Source organism: Antechinus flavipes, chromosome 5, assembly GCF_016432865.1.
Source record: "Antechinus flavipes isolate AdamAnt ecotype Samford, QLD, Australia chromosome 5, AdamAnt_v2, whole genome shotgun sequence".
In the NCBI taxonomy this organism is placed as follows: Eukaryota; Metazoa; Chordata; class Mammalia; order Dasyuromorphia; family Dasyuridae; genus Antechinus; species Antechinus flavipes.
In genome coordinates, this window is record NC_067402.1 from 253,216,414 (window position 1) to 253,235,147 (window position 18,734).

General features: G+C 34.6%; 1 protein-coding gene across 9 annotated transcripts in view; it reads left to right on the plus strand.

Moving 5' to 3' along the window:
* LRRIQ1 (leucine rich repeats and IQ motif containing 1) overlaps nt 1–18,734 on the plus strand; it is a 323,563-nt gene that overhangs the window by 132,834 nt on the left and 171,995 nt on the right. For all 9 annotated transcript variants that reach the window (XR_007947886.1, XM_051963292.1, XM_051963295.1 and 6 more), the window contains 2 exons: nt 9,411–9,584; nt 16,277–16,753. Coding sequence is in view for 8 of the 9 variants with exons in the window: in XM_051963292.1 (XP_051819252.1) it covers nt 9,411–9,584; nt 16,277–16,753 (651 nt within the window). In the remaining variant the exon portion in view is untranslated. The remainder of the gene's footprint in view (nt 1–9,410; nt 9,585–16,276; nt 16,754–18,734) is intronic.

Consider the following 18,734-nt stretch of genomic DNA (forward strand, 5'->3'; position numbering starts at 1 on the left):
TTTCATCTGTTGAGATATAAGCAAACCTTCTCCCTCAAGTAATTCACCTATCTGGTCCCTTCCACTCACCACTTCCTGGATATCTCCACATCACCCGGCAATTATCTAAAGATAGTGGAGCTGCTCACACTGGATACTGCCCCTCCAGTGGGTTATGAAACTTGTGTGCTGGAGCCAGTGCATCTCCATCAAAAATCAAAAAAATTTTAATATATAAAGTTAAATTTAGAAGTTCTCTAGAATTACCTGTGGCTCCCCCTTTTTATTTTTGTAGTAGCAACTTGATATCTTCAAATTTCCATCTCAAAGAGGTAGCACTAATTTCAGCTGCCATTGATCCTCCTATGCCAGACTTATTGGTATTTACTGTCATCTTTGGCCAGTGACTGAGATATTAGTTATACATTTTCCAGCTTCCCAAATCAATGTATGTATGGACACTGTTTTGTAAGCACTCTCAGGAGGTGAAATGATCAAGTCGATTGTGTGTGGAGGCAAGGGGTCTATAGGCCAGACTGGGAGAGATTTCAGCTCTTTAGGGGATATCTCAGTATCCCAGTGGCATACAACTCTATTCATCCTAAATGCAATCTCCTTCCCTTAGCTGGCTTGCTTAAAGACTCTCTGGGTATAATAACACTTGCCATCATGCCCCAGGTGTTTTTTGCCTGAGGCCCGGGAGCCAAGCCCTGCTTCTTGTAATGAGGACATGGGAGTGGAGGGGGACAAAACTGCAACATGGGTGGTGCTGATGGTATCATTTTCCCTTCCTCTCTTTCTCCTCCCATCCATGAAGGCAGAGTTGAGGGAGGAGGGTCAGGAAATGAGGAATACTCTAAGGATGCATGCTCAGGTGTAGGCAGAATTGAAAATGAGTTTTGAAGGTGAAAAGCAAGCTCATCAGCAAGATACTTAAGGTACTTAATTCCTTTTCTGCCCAAAGGGCCATAGTACTCAAGATACTTAACTCTTTTCTCACCCAGCTGTCAGTGCCTTGTAGATCTCCTGGAGTAGTAAAATGCTAAAAAAAAAAAAAAAAAAAAAGACTTCCTTCACTCTTCCCCAGGTGCTGTACTTTTCAGAGGCTCCTGGACACCAACTCTCTGCTTGCTTTTCTCCTCATACTTCCTTGTCTGGCTACCCAAGTTAAAATCTGTCCTCTTTTTAAAAGTTGTGGGATTCCTTAATCCACTGTAGTCAGTTAGTTGTTCTCCCACTAACTTCCACATCTCTGGCTCCAAACTCTCCTTCTTACAAAGCCACAGATAACATGCACTCCAGAGCATCTGGGAACTCATTGATCTGCTTCTGAGTTACCAACAAATCTTGCTTCTTTGTTAACCTAAGGAAGCCTGCTTTATACTTCCCTGGGAAGGGAGGCTCTTTTCTTAGTATTTGCCTCATTTGGTTGAAAAACAAAAGTGACTAGTTTAGTCCTTACTGATTATTAGCACTTAATCTTATTTGTGCCCTGATTTGCAAGGCCCTGCATTTCTAGGACCCCATATGGGCTTAGGTGCCAAATGTTGTGTCCTGCTTTCTAGAGCCCTACACCAAGGTGATTAAAATATACCATCCTAGTGGAAAACTGATGAGGTGGGACTCCCGAGGATGGTGGGAAAAGGGGAGTCCCTTTATTCCAATGATTTTGCTCTTTTTATACCTTCATTTCCTTATGTAACAAAAAACACTGGGCATGCACCCAGTATATACTGCTCATGTGGGACCACATAAACAACTTGCTACTGTAGGTAGTTTGCCACCTGCTACCACTCTGCTCAATCACAACACAGGTTATCACTGCCCCCTGACTTCTCAGGAAAGCCGAGAGCCCTTAGGGGAAATGGGGAGCTGAGCCAGACATTATTAGCATATTCCTTTTGAGCTGAAGGGTCTTATACCTTACCCAGAGTTTCCCCACTGTCTGTGACCCTCTACAAGTAGCTAGTGAAGTTTAATCGTGGAATGCATAAAAAGTATTAAATATGTATAAGGGAACTGGAAAAGTAGAGAGGGTCCAGGTTAGGAAGATCTCCAAATGCCAAGTAGAGGAATTTGTTTTTGATTTCAGAGATTAATGGTGAGCCAATGAAACTTACTGACATAGACCTACACTTTAGGAAAACTACTATGGTAGCTGAATGAAGGATGAATTAGAACAAGAGGAGATTTGAGGCAGTGAAATGAATTAACTGACTTGTAACTGGCAGGCAAATTCTGATGAATATAGTGGCAATGTATGTAGAGAAGAGAGGCTTATGAGTGATGATAAAAAAGTAGAAATGATAAGATTTGGTACAGATTGAATAGGTGAAGCTCCTGAAGTGAGGAGCTGAAGATAATTTCAGGGTTGGGGTTCGGGATCTGGAAGGAAAGTGGTATCTAAAATTAATAGGGGAAACTCAGAAGAGGGAGAACTTAGGGAGGTGTGAGGAAAAAGAATGATTTCTGTTTTGAACATGTTGAATTTTAGATAGTTCCAAAATATGAAGTTTGAAATATACAAATGATACATGTCTATACCTAAGGAGAAAAACTAGATTGGGATATATAGATCTGGAAGTCACGGTCATAGAAATGATGATTGAACCCATGGAACTGAAGTAGTAAATTATCCAGTGGCCCAGGAACAATGCCTTTAAGGGGCAGTCACATTTGATGATCTTGACTTGGATGAACAGTCAGCAAAAAGGACTGAGAAAATACAGTTAGAGAATCAGGAAAAGGTGACTGATAGTTATCAGGTGCTACAGAGAGGTCAAGAAGTATGAAAATTGAGGAGAGTTTGGCAATTAAGGCCTCAATGGTAATGTAGGAGAGGTGGTTTTAGATGACTGATGTTAGAAAGTAGATTGCAGAGGATTTAGAGAGAGGTGACAAAAGGGGAAATGGAAGCCCTTTTGGCATGGTTTCATTTAAAATAAGTTGATTTTACAGTCAATTAACAAGTTTAATAAAGTGTTAGTAAAGAAGATAGTAATAACTAATTTCTCTCATAAGTCTCTGATGAGAGAATTACACACATCTTAAGTGGCTATGAACAGATAGGGAATATTTATGGAAATCTATACACAAAAGGAAATCAGCAGTCAGGTGACCCTGTGGAGGGGCAATAGGGCCACTATTGTGTTCTGGTACTGCTACTGCTGCTCATCTCCACCAGACATAGTTTTTGTTGGATAACATAATTTCTTTTGGACATAAACACAGCCTGATTGGGCACAAGTCAATGCCAATTCTATTTTCAGCTTCTAGCACAACTGAAAATTTTGACTATCTCCATGAGGAAGGAGAGCTTCTCTGTGCTCTCTGAGCTTTTTGTTTATTATTTATTTATTTATTTATTTACTTTTAGCTCTTTTAGAAAAGCAACTTTCCTTATCTTGTACCAGGAAAAAAAAAATCCTTCCATCCAAGTCTTCACAGTCTTGTCTAGTTCATTCATTTTCATTTAACCTCAGATGCTGAAATCTTTGGAACAAGGGACAGGAGCCTCATAGTTAGCTAGTAACTTTCTCTTTAGACTAAATTTCCAAGTTATTAATCTTAGGATTAATACTAAGATCCACAGATGTGGGTAACTCAATTCTAGTTCATGGTAAACATTCCCTATACTCTCTGAAGTACAGAACATAACCTAGCACAGAATTCTCCAGTTTTCCAACCCTAAACCTTTTCAATTATTTCACGTAAATGAGTGAATAGGGAAAACTTTCAGAGACAAAGCTAGATGGGAGCAGATAATTGTCTCCTCTGTTAAGCCTCACCCTTGCCTCTAAGAAGATGCATTTAACATCCACCAAATGCCTAAATGCAGCTTTGAGATTACCTTCACACAACTAAGTACTAGTACCAAAGTAAATATAAATATTGACATTCTCAAAGTTGAATTTATAAGTCATATTGTTTTTTCAAATTTATTGATCTCAGAATTTCTGCTTTTTAAAAATATTTTAAAAATTATTTTGAAAGTTCTACAGTTGCTTTTAATACTACTTAACAAGATGATTTTCTGATTTTAGCCTTTTTTCTTTTTTTTTTCTTCTTTTTTTTTTTTTCCCCTGAGGCAATTGATATTCACTGACTTGCCCAGGGTCACACAGCTAGGATGAGACTAGATTTGAACTCAGGTCCTCCTGATTTCAAGGTGAATTTTAGCCATTTCTGACTGACTTTTACCAATGTAATTTGCTTCTTACTTGGTTACAGTTCTACTTGTTACCTGTGTGACTTTTGACAAGTCACCATTCGCCTTTATGGACTTATTTCCACATTTATAAAATAAAAGGGATAGATTAGGTATTTTCTAAGGCTAGAAGTCTTATCACCTGAGTTTTCTGGTTGTCTCCTAGAATGCATCAAATCCTTAATTAAGTGCCTACTTTATTACTCCTCCCTAGAGCTAAGATTTCCTCAGTGGTGGTGGTTCTTGAAAGTGGTACATATTATAAGTCAAATCCTTGATTTGCACTTAAGTCAAATGCTGATTCTGAGCCCTCAGGAGACACTAAGAGTGATGAAAATAGATAACCTCAGAAACTTCTATTACAATTTTATACTAATCAGATTCCCAAAATAGTTTGGGGACTTGACCAAATGCTAATGGCAGCTAGGTGACTCAGTGGATAGAATGCCACTGGATTCAGGAAGACCTCAGACCCAATAGCTGGAGACTTTGGGCAAGTCATAGAACTCTGTTTGACTTAATTTTCTTGTATGTAAAATGATCTAAAGAAGGAAATGGCAAACCACTCAAATATTTCTGCCAAGAAAATTTAAAAAGGAGTCAGGAAGAACTGAAGATATCTGAAAAACAATTAAATAATAGCAACAACAAATGTGAATAAAGCTCTGGGCCTAAAAACAGGAAGACCTGAATTTAAATCTTACCTCAGATACTTGCTAGCTGTATGACTGAACAGTTTGCTTATATACTGCCTCAGTTTCCTCAACTATAAAATGGGGATAACAATGTCATCTATTTCTAGGGCTGTTGTGGCCAATCAAATGAGATAACTGTAAAGCACTCTGCACAATGCTTAACACACAGTAAGCACTATAAACAAGTTAGCTGTTAATAGCTTTTATCTTTTTGACTGGCTGGGGTGTCATTCACCATTAATTAGGTCATGCTGAGCTGGTGGTTGTCATAATGTCATTGTCTAATGCTGGCTGATAGCCAATCAGTGATGGGGAATAGATGAATGGTAGAGGATTCTGGATATGTGTATATATATACATACATATATATATATATGTATATATATACACATATACATATATATATATATAAATATAAATATACTTCCTTCCCTCTCCTGAATATATCTACTCCCTCTCCTCACCTGGATATATGTACTTCCTTTTCTCTTCCTCTGTCAATTTAAAGCATTACAGTGGGTGTGGACAGCAGTGTAAGTATGCAAAGTTTTCACTGTTAGCCTGGAAACACCAAGTGTCCAAATTCTTAAACAGCTTTTTGATGTCTGTAATTATGAACTTGCAAATATCTAAGTATAGAAGTGAAACACTTCTAATGGAGCTCCACAGTTCTCAAGTAGGGCTTTCCCCAAATGACCCAGTGTGATTAAGGCCTGAGAGAGCCCTAAGCTGTTTGTTTTTTTTAGATTTATACATAATTTTCCATTTGCTTCTTACTTGGTCATAGTTTTACTTGTTACCTGTGTGACTGTTGGCAAGTTACTCTTTACTTTTCTGGACTTGGTTCCACTTCCATAAAATAAAGGGGGTGATTAGGTATTCTCTAAGGCTCTTTTCAGAATCTCTTTTTAGATTTTTTTTTTTTTTTTAGAATCTTTTACCCCAGCTTTCTGGTCTACTTCTAGAATTATCATATTCTTCATGGATCTATGATTTCCTCACTGGTGGTGTTTCCTTGAAACTGGTGAATATTACAAGTTATATCTTAGTTGTATGTATTATAGACTTTATAATGGGAAAAAGAGTTGTTATTACTGAAAATTTCATCACCCTCTGGGCAAACTGATAGTAAAAGCCTTTGCATTAAGTGAGATTTGTCTTTAAATGACAAAAGTCCATTTCTGCATCCTTACTCAAAACCTTTCCATCTTGGTGTAGTACTTTATTAAAACTTGTGCTCCATAATTAACTTGTCCTCTAGAATAAAGAATCATACTGAAATGAAATATCATAAAAAGACTTAAGGACAGGCTCACACAAACACCTTTATTTAGGAATACTTATTTTTAATATTTTCCTGCAAGACCCTATTCCTCAATATTTTTTTTTCAAGGCAAGCCTTTCCCTCTGATTTATTCATACTCTCTATTTTCCTTCCCTAAAGTCTCAAGAGTTTTGCTTTTTCTATGATTAGCATCTCCTTTTAACAAAGTCATTTTTAATCTGATTTCTAATTTACCTGTAAATTAGAAAACATAATTAAACAACACGTCCTAATCTTCAAAGCAATTGAGGTTTTTCATTATTTGTTTTGGCTATTGCTTTGGGGGCATTATCCAAAGAAAAGTTTCTTTGGCACATGTTGAGAGACTTTTAATAGTTTTGATACCACATGTAAGCAGTGAATTTATATGATCTAGTTCTATGCTGACATTTGTAACTGAAGAGAAAAACATACCCTTAATTTACTGAGCAATCAGGAGAGTGAAGGTTCCAAGATCACATCATATTATATTATGTCCTATATGTACATTTTGTGTCCCCTGATAGAATGTCAGCTCCTTAAGAGAAGAGGCTGTTTGATTTGTAGCACAATGCCTGGCATATACTAGGTACTTAGTTATTACCTGCTGATTGAGTGGTTGAAGGCCCTGGAGGTATAGTGAGCATATAAAAGATTCAGGAGCCATGACAGTTGTCTTCAAGACTTGAATTGTCACATGGAGGAAACATTAGACTTGTATCACTTGACCTGAGTGGATAGAACCCTTAGAAAGAATGCATAGAAATTGGAAAAGCAGAAATTTAGGCTTAATCTAAAAATTAGAACCCTCCAAAACTCTACTAGGTATCTAGGAAGATTAAGTTTCCTTATCTATACACTAGGCAGCTAGATAGCCCAGTGGATAAAAGGCTGGGCCTAAAGTCAGGAAAACTCATCTTGAATTTGAATATAGACTCAGATACTTACTAGGTATGTGACCCTGGGCAAGGCACTTAAGCCTGTTTGTCCCAGTTTCCTCATCTGTAAACCTGTAAATCTGAAAGAAATAGCAAACCACTCTAGGATCTTTGCCAGGAAAATTCCAAATGGTGTCACAAAGAATTAGATCTGTCTGAAAACAACTGAACCGACAAGAAGGAGTATTCAAAAAAAGGTTATATGACATCTTTTTCAGATATAATATCAATGGAATTTTTTTCCTCAGGTACAGGTTGAAATACACCTATGGTATCTTCTAACTTTGAAATTCATTGATTAGCAATCTTGATCCTTTATGGCCGATAGTGCCTCAAACAAATGGAGACCTAGGAAGGACCTTTATTTAGAAAAGTCATGGTTATTCACTGCACCCTGGTTCATCACCACTGGTCTTGATTTTTGTCTTGCCATTGTACTTCAGTGACTCTGGAGGAGAGAGTGAAGTTGACAGCTTTGGTTTTGAATTATTTTTCTCAATAGTATTTTTGTTTTTCCAATTACAGGTAAAAATCATTTTCAACATTCATTTTTGTAAGATTTAGAATTCCAATTTTTTTTCTCTTGCTCTTTATCTTTTCATCTATTCCCCCCCTTTCTCTCAAAACAGCAAGCAGCTTGATATACATTATACATGTATAATCATTTTAAACATATTTCCATTATTTGTCATGTTGTGAAAGAAAAATCAGACCAAAAGGAGAAAAAACTATAAGAAAAAGCAAACAATTAAAAAAAATTGAAATAGTATATTTTGATCTATATTTAGTCTCTATAGTTCTCTCTCAATGTGGATGGCATTTTCTATCTCAAGTCCATTGGAATTATCTTAGATCACTGTATTGCTGAGAAGAGCTAAGTCTATTAGAATTGATCACATAATCTTGCTGTTACTGTGTACAATGTTCTTCTGATTTTGCTTACTTAACTTCACTCTGTTTCAGTTCATGTAAGTCTTTCCAGGCTTTTCTGAAACTGCTGACAATTTTGTTCAGATCTGCCTCATTTCACATATAAAATATAACTTGTGATGTCATTAGTCCTCTTCCAAATAAATGATGAATAACCACAATTTCAACACCAGCTGAGGACAGCCATTTCTGCATAGACTATCATAGCAATTGGTCTGGTTTCATTTTTTTCTTTTCTGCTTCTCCCTTTTTTATTTCTTTTTTCAAATCACTAAGCAATTAGAAAGAATTTTAAGGTTCACAGGATCCTATATCTAGAGTTGGATTTTACCTCAGAGACAATTTGTTTTCATATAAGTAAACTAAGGATCAAGCTAGTTAAGTGTTTTGCCCAAATGTTTTCTATTTCAGAAGAGTCATAGAAGACAAGCATTCACTTTCCTATGGCCTTGTTCCCAGTGCTCTCTAAAACTCTCACAGCATAAATTTGTTTCATTAGTGAGCAGCTGTCAATAAGTTGTCAATTTGAGTTCAATGATGGGACATCCGTTTTGCATGCTATTCAAATGTCATTTGTAAAATGGGAGATTAACCTGTGAGGTCCTAGTTACAACAGTATCAGACGTAGATAGTTCTCTGCCTGGGCACAATATAGTATATGGAATTTTGGGGAAAAAATAAAGGAATCATTATGGTATGATGACAAAAAAAAAATCTAATTGATTAGGAGCTAGAAGATTTAAGATACAGGAGGTGCTGAACTAGATCTGAATCCCTGGTTCCCCTGGCACTCCTGCCAAAGTTCCACATTGTTAATTTGCTTATATTTTTCCCTAGGTTTGATGAGTATAGTGTATTTAACCATTACTTTAGTACTTTAATAATCTGCTTTTTATGGGGAGTACTCTTATTGGCATAATCCTATCATGCTGCTGATTCTGTGTGTTTCTTGACTGTGCCTTTAACTATTTAAAACTGAATTATAAAGTAATATGAAAAAGCTTTTTCAACTTTAAAATCTATTAAACTCTAAAAGGAACAATTTCAAATATAAGCTTCTTGTGGACAGAGGCTATTTCATGTGTGTCTTTGAATTCCCTCAGAGCCCATCATAGTACTTTGAATATACTAAACTTGGTCACTAATATGTGCTGAATCAAACTAAAATTTTAATAGGATTATCTGCATCATATTTATGGTAATAATATGGAAAGGAAGCCGTACCAATCAAAACTTTCCACAAATAAAGTTCAATCCAAATTTATATTGTATAACTAAGTATATACAGCTGTAGTTTTTTTTGAAAAGTTCACCCATTTTTGTAAAATTAATGTTTAATTTTTGTGTTTTTTCTTTAGGCAGTCTATACTTGAAATCTTACCTGCTCTAAAAATTCTTAATGGTGAAACACTAACATCTGATTCATCTAATCATGAATTCAATGTTCCAGAACCAGGCAGTTTTTCAGCTTTTTGTCAGACCCAGACCCAGAAATTTAATTTAATTTTAAAAAAATACGTCATTGAAAAAAGGTACGTAATCAAATTTTAACATAATGAAAATATTAATGCAGTTTTTTTTAACTTTTTTATTGACAGAACCCATGCCAGGGTAATTTATTTATTTATTTATTTATTTATTTACTTATTTACTTGTTTATTTGTTTATTTGTTTGTTTGTTTGTTTTTGGTGATTTTTTTTTAATTTTTATTTTATTTTATTTAATAATAACTTTATATTGACAGAATCCATGCCAGGGTAATTTTTTACAACATTATCCCTTGCACTCGCTTCTGTTCCAATTTTTCCCCTCTCTCCCTCCACCCTCTCCCCTAGATGGCAAGCAGTCCTATATATGTTACATATGTTGCAGTATATCCTAGATACAATATATGTTTGCAGAACCGAACAGTTCTCTTGTTGCACAGGGAGATTTGGATTCAGAAGGTAAAAATAACCGGGAAGAAAATCAAAAATGCAAATAGTTCATATTCGTTTCCCAGTGTTTTTTCTTTGGGTGTAGCTGCTTCTGTCCATCATTTATCAATTAAAACTCAGTTAGGTCTCTTTGTTAAAGAACAGGGTAATTTTTTACAGCATTATCCCTTGCACTCACTTCTGTTGCGATTTTTCCCCTCCCTCCCTCCACCCCCTTCCCCAGATGGCAAGCAGTCCTTTACATGTTAAATAGGTTACAGTATATCCTAGATACAATATATGTGTGCAGAATCAAACAGTTCTCTTGTTGCACAGGGAGAATTGTATTCAGAAGGTAGAAATAACCTGGGAAGAAAAGCAAAAATGCAAGCAGTTTATATTCATTTCCCCGTGTTCTTTCTTTGGGTGTAGCTGCTTCTGTCCATCCTTGATCAATTGAAACTGAATTAGCTCTCTTTATCGAAGAGATCCACTTCCATCAGAATATATCCTCAAACAGTATCATTGTTGAGGTATATAATGATCTCCTGGTTCTGCTCATTTCACTTAGCATCAGTTCATGTAAGTCTCTCCAAGCCTCTCTGTATTCATCCTGCTGGTCATTTCTTACAGAATAATAATATTTCATAACATTCATATACCACAATTTACTCAACCATTCTCCAGTTGATGGGCATCCATTCATTTTCCAGCTTCTAGCCACTACAAACAGGGCTGCCACAAACTTTTTGGCACATACAGGTCCCTTTCCCTTCTTTAGTATCTCTTTGGAGTATAAGCCCCGTAGAAACACTGCTGGATCAAAGGGTATGCACGGTTTGATAACTTTTTGAGCATAGTTCCAAATTATTAATGCAGTTTTATAACAAATGTTCTAATTTAATTGTAACATCCTGCTTGAGTATAACACCTTTGAAAAATTCTCAGTAAAACTGCAGGATGTCAGATAACTTTTAGATCTGTTCTTTGAAATATAGTATATATTCACTTGGAGAGATCTTGAAATAAAAATGCTATATCAAAATAATAGAAATTTATAGTTGTACATTCTGGATTTATATTGAGAACCGGATAACAGGAGTTTCAAAAGCACTAACAGAATTTTAGTATATTTCTGTAGGAAATATTTTTATTTAATCCAATTAAATATTTAGTAATATTACAGTTATCTATGAACAAAAAGTGACATACCATTCCATTTGGCTTTTCAAAATAAATTACCATCATTGTGGTAGTTGACCTTAATTCTGTTTTTGCCCTCATTGTAAGCATCTCACAGTGCTGCTGAAAATATTGTGTAAAAAAGCATGGGAGCAAGCACACAGCTATGTTTTATTCCATTGGTGATTGGGAAAGCATATGAACATTATCCAGAACCTGTGTAAACATGACATCATGAAATACTGTACAGTTCTGATGAACTTCTTTAGGTAGCCCATTTTCCTCATGATCTTCTACAAGTCTTTCATGATGGATAGTATTAAAGGCCTTAATTAAAAGTGTGTGTTGAAGCAAACACCATGTCAACTCTTCTTTGGACCTTTCTGAAACCACGAAGACCATCTTCTGGGTGAAGAATTAGCCTATTGAGGAGAACTTTGGCAAGAATCTTGCCCCCACCCCCACCCCTCCTACCCCCATGACTGAAAGATCCTTCAGTGTTTGTCACAGAACAATTGAATTCCTTTTCCTTCATAGAGATGAACAGTGGAGGCATCCTTGATTGTTAGAATCCTAGTGATAACTCATTGGAATTGGTAGAAACTATGCTTGAGTTTACACCTTTGAGAATTCACACATGAACTCACACATTGGAGTTCACAAGTACAGGAGATACACAGTTAACTTTGTAACTTTGTGAATTCACACCTCCCATAATCTCACTCTCGGAGGAGTCAACCTTTGAGTTCATACTTATAAAAGAGCATAAAAAGGAGCTGAGTTAGTGAAGTCAGTTAGTACCGAAGATTTCCAGGAGTCAGAGTTGAGCTAGAGGCAGAAGCTGGCAGAGGCAAAAGACTAGCAACGAGAGCTTTCAGAACCAAAAAAAGCTCAAGTCAGTCAGTTTGGAAGATTGACAGAGTGAGAGGTCAGTTGGAGATAGGCAGAAGCTGGAAGAATTAAAGGACTAGCAACAAGAGCTCTCGGAACCAAGGAAAGCTTACTGGGTGTTGGAATCTTTACAAACAGCTAACTCATTAGAGTTGATATTTTGGGCCAGAACCTGAAACAAGGTACTAAGTAGAACTAATTGATACAACACTTGTGTTCACACCTTTACTCATTGGAGTTCACAAGTATGGGAGATTCACAAAGTAAACTTTGTAATTTTATGAATTCACACCTCCCTTGGGTGTTTCTCCAGAAGGAGGAGTCAATCTTTGGGAGATCATATATAAAGAGGCTCTTAGCTTCAGATGAGTTAGTTACTTCGGGTTAGAGAGCTAGAAGCCCTCTCTGTGAGGAGAGAAAGATTCATTCCATTTTCCACTTGGCTGGCTGGAGGACTGAAGGACAAGTCACCTTTGGATTTGGAGACATTCAGAGGGAGCTCTTGGAACCAAGCCGAGAGATAGGCCTCTAAGCTTAACTAGGCTATATTGGAAATAATAAATGATCTGAACTTTTATCACCTGGCTGCATTTGGGGTAATTATTGATATGAACTGCAACTAAGGCTGCCTCCAGAAAAATCTCCCCAAGAAACCTGCTCTCACCCAGAGAGAACCATCATTATATTATATATTAAAGAAGAAAATCACCACAACCGGGCTATTTTGGAAGAAATAATAAAGAACTACTTTAACTCCTGGCTTCATTTGAAGTGATTATTGATCTGAACTGAAACTAAGGCTGCCTCCAGGAAACCTCCCCAAGAAACCTGCTCCCAGAGAGAACCATTATATCATACAAAAGAAGAGAACACCACATTTGATTCCTGGGGAACAATAATCTCTTGCCATAATAATCCAAAGCTCTCAGATTTTGTATGTGTAAGGGATACACTCTATCTTGTAGATCTTTCTGAAATGAACTCAGAATTAGATTCTTTGCTACAAAATAGGAGCTTAATGATATTGAAAAAAAATCTCTTCTTCTGTTGGAAGTTTGGCTAGAGAGGGGTTGATTTCAACCTGAGGATACACAGTGGTAAATGGAGATGTTCAGCCCATCTCTTTAGGATTATGTCCTTAGGACTGATCAGTATAATTCTATCAGCACTGGATAGCTAAGATGTGCCATAGGTCTTTTATCTATAAATAGCTTTCAGGGAATCATAGAAGCACTTTGGATGCTTCCTCTCAGCATAAAATTGAATCTCATCTGCTTCTTTACTGAGCCAAGAAAATTGCATCTCTCTCTAAGCTTTCATTATACTATATTTTGGATGGAATTAAACGCTTAGGGGGAAAAAAAAGAATTATCCTGCTGGTAAACCCTGTGGAATTCTCATTTTTCATTTAATAGTTTTTGAATTTCCCCATCATTTTCATCAAACCAATCTTGATGTTTGCAAATGTTCTGGCCCAGATGAGTAAATGTAATACCGTGCACCCCATCTCTGAAAGCTTCCCACTCCTTTTCTGCTCCACTATTGCAATCCATATGTTTATTTCATAAAGTTAGCAACAGATTGTTCACATATGCAAATAAGTACTCTAATCTGTTAACTTTGAGTTTTCTGATTTGTTAATATACATCATGAGAAAGCAGTCTGATTCAAATAGCTGATTGCTTTATTGAATTATCAGTTTGGGCCTGAAAATTTCAGTTCTGATTTTACTTTCCTGCTTGCTGAAGAGAAAGGAAAGAATTTGATAAAACAGAATAGGAGAGTCTGAATGTAATATATGGATTGCATTTTCCCTTAAGAATAAGAATTGACAACTACCGAGTACTTATGGTCAGAGTCAGTATTAGAATGAATAACTATTAAAAATAGCTCCCACCTACATTTTTAATTTCCTAAGGGAAATTTTCCATTTATCCATGACAACTGAATAAACAATTGTTTCTATGATTGCTTATTTTGCTTACTTTTTCTTTATTAAAAGATAAAATATATTTTTTATTTATGCTTACAAGATCTAAAATATGGACATTGATTTTTTATTTTGGATTTAAGAATTTCATGATTCCTTCAATAAAAAATTGAGATTGTGGCCTATTATTTTTGTTTTGTCTTACTACTCTTCCATTTATATTTAGTTAATATAAACATTTTTAAAGATATAGGAACTCTAGTAGAACTGAAAATTTAAGTCGTGTAGTGTTAACAGTAATAATATAAGTAACAAAGCACTACCACAAGCAATAATAATAATAATGTTTTAAGATTTTCAAAATGTTATTATACTTTGTATATTATTTGATTCTCCCAACTACCTCTTTTACAAATGAGGAAATTGAAACTGATAAAAAGTTAAATGACTTGTCTATAGTCACATTGTTATTATCTCTGAGTAGATTTTGAATTCAGGTCTTCTTTGACTCCAAGTCCAGAACTATTATCTACTATATTGTTTAGTTGTCTAGTAATTTTGACTCAGGATTCTTTTTTCTTTAAATGAGTTTCAGGATTTACTTCTGAGACAGAGCCTAGGAAAAAAGAGAGTTTAATATTTGATTCATTTAACTGATATTTAATCTTTAGTAAAATCAGATTGAAAAAAACATCACTATTTACTAGTCATCATTTTGCATGTGCTATTACTATCTTCAGACATATACTGTGCCAAAGAATTGATGATGGTTTAGTATCATACAGATTTTAAAATTCAAAGAAAACAAACCAAAGTATGATTTTAAAATAATACTTTTGTTATAATTTATACTTAAAGACAAATGTATCATTCTATTATGAACTATGGCTTCTAACTATAACTAAACTGAACTAAAAAGATATAACTATAAGAAATAATCTCCAATATATAGTTGTGCACACATACATATATTAACAATCATATATGTATATTTATACTTTTTTACAGGTAAACATGACTTTTTATACAGCATTGAAATTCACAAAAAGCCTTTTTACATGAATAATTTTTAGTGGTTGCAGTTAGGATGAATTATGTTATTTAGAAAATAGCAGTACATAACATCTCTTATTTTTGTTTACTAAGCTCCTGATAATATCCAATGCCATAACTATATCTGATATGCTATAATTCTCCTTATCCCTTTTTTTCTTCCTCCTATGGTTAGAAACATCATAATTAATATAAGCCATCTTGTGCCAAGGACCTAATAATTGATGGGTGACATGTGACATTTGACTATAAACTGAGAAAATTTTAAAACAAAATTGATCTAGTAATTTTACCTTAGTTTAAATTTGTAAGCTTAATGTTGTATAAAGTATTTGAATTCTTTTTTCAAGTGAATTCTCTTTCAAGTGAAAAATGGAGAAAAAACCTTTCCCATAACATCACTCCTTTGTTTAAAAGTCCAATAAAAATATTTTGCATGGCAAGATCCAATGTTGGAAGCACTTGCAAGTTTATTTCATAAATAGCTTCTCCCGATTTAGCAGTGGTAATCCTCATAGGCTTTCTATCTGCATCTGATGCTTACATTTGTGAAGGCTTAGCTCATTCTCATTCATTGTACAAAAAAAAAAAAAAAAAAAAAAAAAAAAAAAACCTAACAGAGGAAAATGTTATAATAAGACGTCAAGGACATTGTATCATCTAATAATTTAAAAATATATCAATGTGATCAATTCTGATGGGCATGAACCTCTTCAACAATGAGATCATTCAAACCAGTTCCAGTGATCTTGTGATGAAGAGAACCATCTACACACAAAGGGAGGACTGTGGGAACTGAGTGTGGTTCACAACATAGCATTTTCACTCTCTTTGTTGTTTGCTTGAATTTTATTTTGCTTCTCTTTTTTTCTTGTGCAGCATGGCAATTATATAAATATGTTGTATAAACATATATTGGATTTAACATATTTCTACCATGTTTAAAATATATTGGACAATTTGCTGTCTAGGGGAAGGCATGGTGAAAGGGGGCGGGGGAATTGGAACACAGGGTTTTACAAGGGCTGATGTTGAAGAATTTCCCATGCATATGTTTTGAAAAATCAAAAGCTTTAATAAAAAGGTATATTAATAAATATTTTTATCTTTATGAAAAATGAGATCCATTAAAAAGCAACCAAGCCTAAGTAAATCTCTAACATCAGTGGAAATCATAGTGTCCCTTTAATTTATTTAAAATTGTGACATTTTCTCATTATGACTAAATATTTTCCATTATTTTTTCTTCAGCAACATAGACTCTTTGGATGCTGTAGAGAACTTGTGCTATTACTTTAATGAGCTGATGAAACTTAGTAGTAAGTACAGAGATGCTCATGAACGTGTAGATTTCAGAATCATTCATAAAGATGAAGATTTAAGTATCACAAAAACAAACCTATCAGAAGAACAGCAAGATCATTTGAAACAAGTAGCCAGTAGCAGACTACAGCAAAACAGTGAATTCATTAATGGGGTAAATAAAAGCAAACAGGATTTTCTGAAAGCTTCTCAACAAAAAATTGATTCTGACACAAGTGACTCTGGATTCATTGCATCTTCTATACATGAGCACATACAGAAAACAAATCAAGACCACAGAGTCCAGAGGAGGAGGAAAGGCATTATAAGCACCAAAATTCATACCAAGAACAGCACTGACACTGAGCCATTAATTACAAGTGAAGTGGAAAATGATAAACAACATACTCAGAATGATGCCAAAAAGTAAGATTAACAAATGTAATTTTTTTTTTAGTTTCACACTATTGATTATATTTTATAGTATGATCTTGGTCAAGGGGGGTACCTTTCCAGCATTTTTTGGTACAAGTACAGATTTCAAATGATCAGACCAGAAATGTACTCATTGGTTTTTTGTAGAGAAGTACTGATATTTTTTCTCAAATACTGTGTGCCTAAAACAGTTGCTTTGTTTTCTACCATATTAATCATCTGGGATATTAATTAGTCAATTCTGCTAATAAGTAATTGAATTATTAGATGCTACTCAGTGTTTTTTTATTTGTCTTCTAAGTTCTTGTTTATTTAAAACTGTTATTTTGGAGGAACTGGAAGAAACAAATGCCCTCCAAGGACATTCAAATGCATTCAAATGCCTTTCCAACTATCTTTTCAAAGAAGACTTAATATTTTTCCTGTTTATTCATTAAATTTGAGTCCAATAAGGGCCAAGTGAATTATGCTAATATGCCTTTGGATTTAATTGTACATATTCTTTTTTTTTGCAGCTATAGAAATATTTTATTAATCAAATTTTTATTAATCAAGAATGACATTATGAATGGTTAAATGGTAAATGAGTTTACTTGCTTTATTTTCCCTTTCTGTAATGAAAGATAGTTTTAGTCTGTTACATTTCACTTGGCTCTAATGTCAAGGTTGCAAAAAAGAATTTGTGATTTAATGTCTACATTTTAAAAATTTATGATGTTTGTATTGGTGAAACTTTTCTAACATAATTACAATAGTTCTCAGAATTTTTCTTGTCTCTTCTTCCAAAGTTTCAGAGTTGATAGTTTATTTAAACAAGTTAGGTTGGTATAGTTATGATCATGCAATATCTTTTCATTATCTTTTAATTTTTCATTAAGTATTACTATCATTAGTTGATGATTTGATTACTCCTGGGAAACCATTTCTGAAACAACTTCCCATACTGGTAACTGATTATTTCTTTTTTGCTGAACTATAATTTAATATTTGGTGACATTTTTGCATGTAAAACATATCTAATGTCTTACTTAAGTGATTAAAAAAAACTTATAGAAGTTGTGAGGTTTCTGCATATGCTATAGGATGTTAATGTCATTCTTTCTCAATACTAAAACATATCTAACACGATTTCTACTATTCTACTTCATCTATTCTATTTTTGTTAGTTCATAATTACATATCTATGTATGTGCAATTTTTCCTAAGGAGATGGAAAAGCTTTTTAAGGGTAAAACATTTGGGGGCAGCTAGATGGTGCAGTGGATAGAGCAGCCCTGAAATCAGGAGGACCTGAGGCAAACCTGGCCTCAGACACTTGATACTTCCTAACTATGTGACCCTGGGCAAGTCACTTAACCCTAATTGCCTCAGGGGGGAAAAAAGAGTAAAACATTTTTTCCTTTTTTTTTTTTTTTTTTTTTTTTTTTTTTTTTTTACCTTTGTATCCTCAAGATTTAGAATATTATCTTGCCCTCATGGTAAGCATTTTCATGTTGAATAACTTACCAAGATTTATGTTGAGTTGCTTTGAAACACTTCATTAGGGTCTTCATAAGAATTTACCTACATCTTTACCTCATGTAACAGCAGATAGTTATGCATATATTCCAGCTTTTATGTTTAACTTTTACTTATGCTTATTGTGAGCACAAATTGAAATAATCAAGTATTTCATGAAAGTTTTTTTTTTTTTTCTGTTACCCTTGGAAATATCATGAAGCCAATTTAGCTTCCTCTTTAGTCTTCTTTCCAAGAAAAACCTATGAGCCCACTTTCAATTTAACCACAGGTTCTTTTTATCTTCTGCTTTCATTTGTAGTGAAAATGCCCCCATATCTGTAGTTTAATTTCTCTAATAGTGTATCAATTCACTGGTTTTTCTACCTAGATATTACATTGAGTACTGATTGCTCAGTTAGTGGTTAAAGATGGCCTAAAAACTATGATTTTTAACACATTCTACACACCTTTC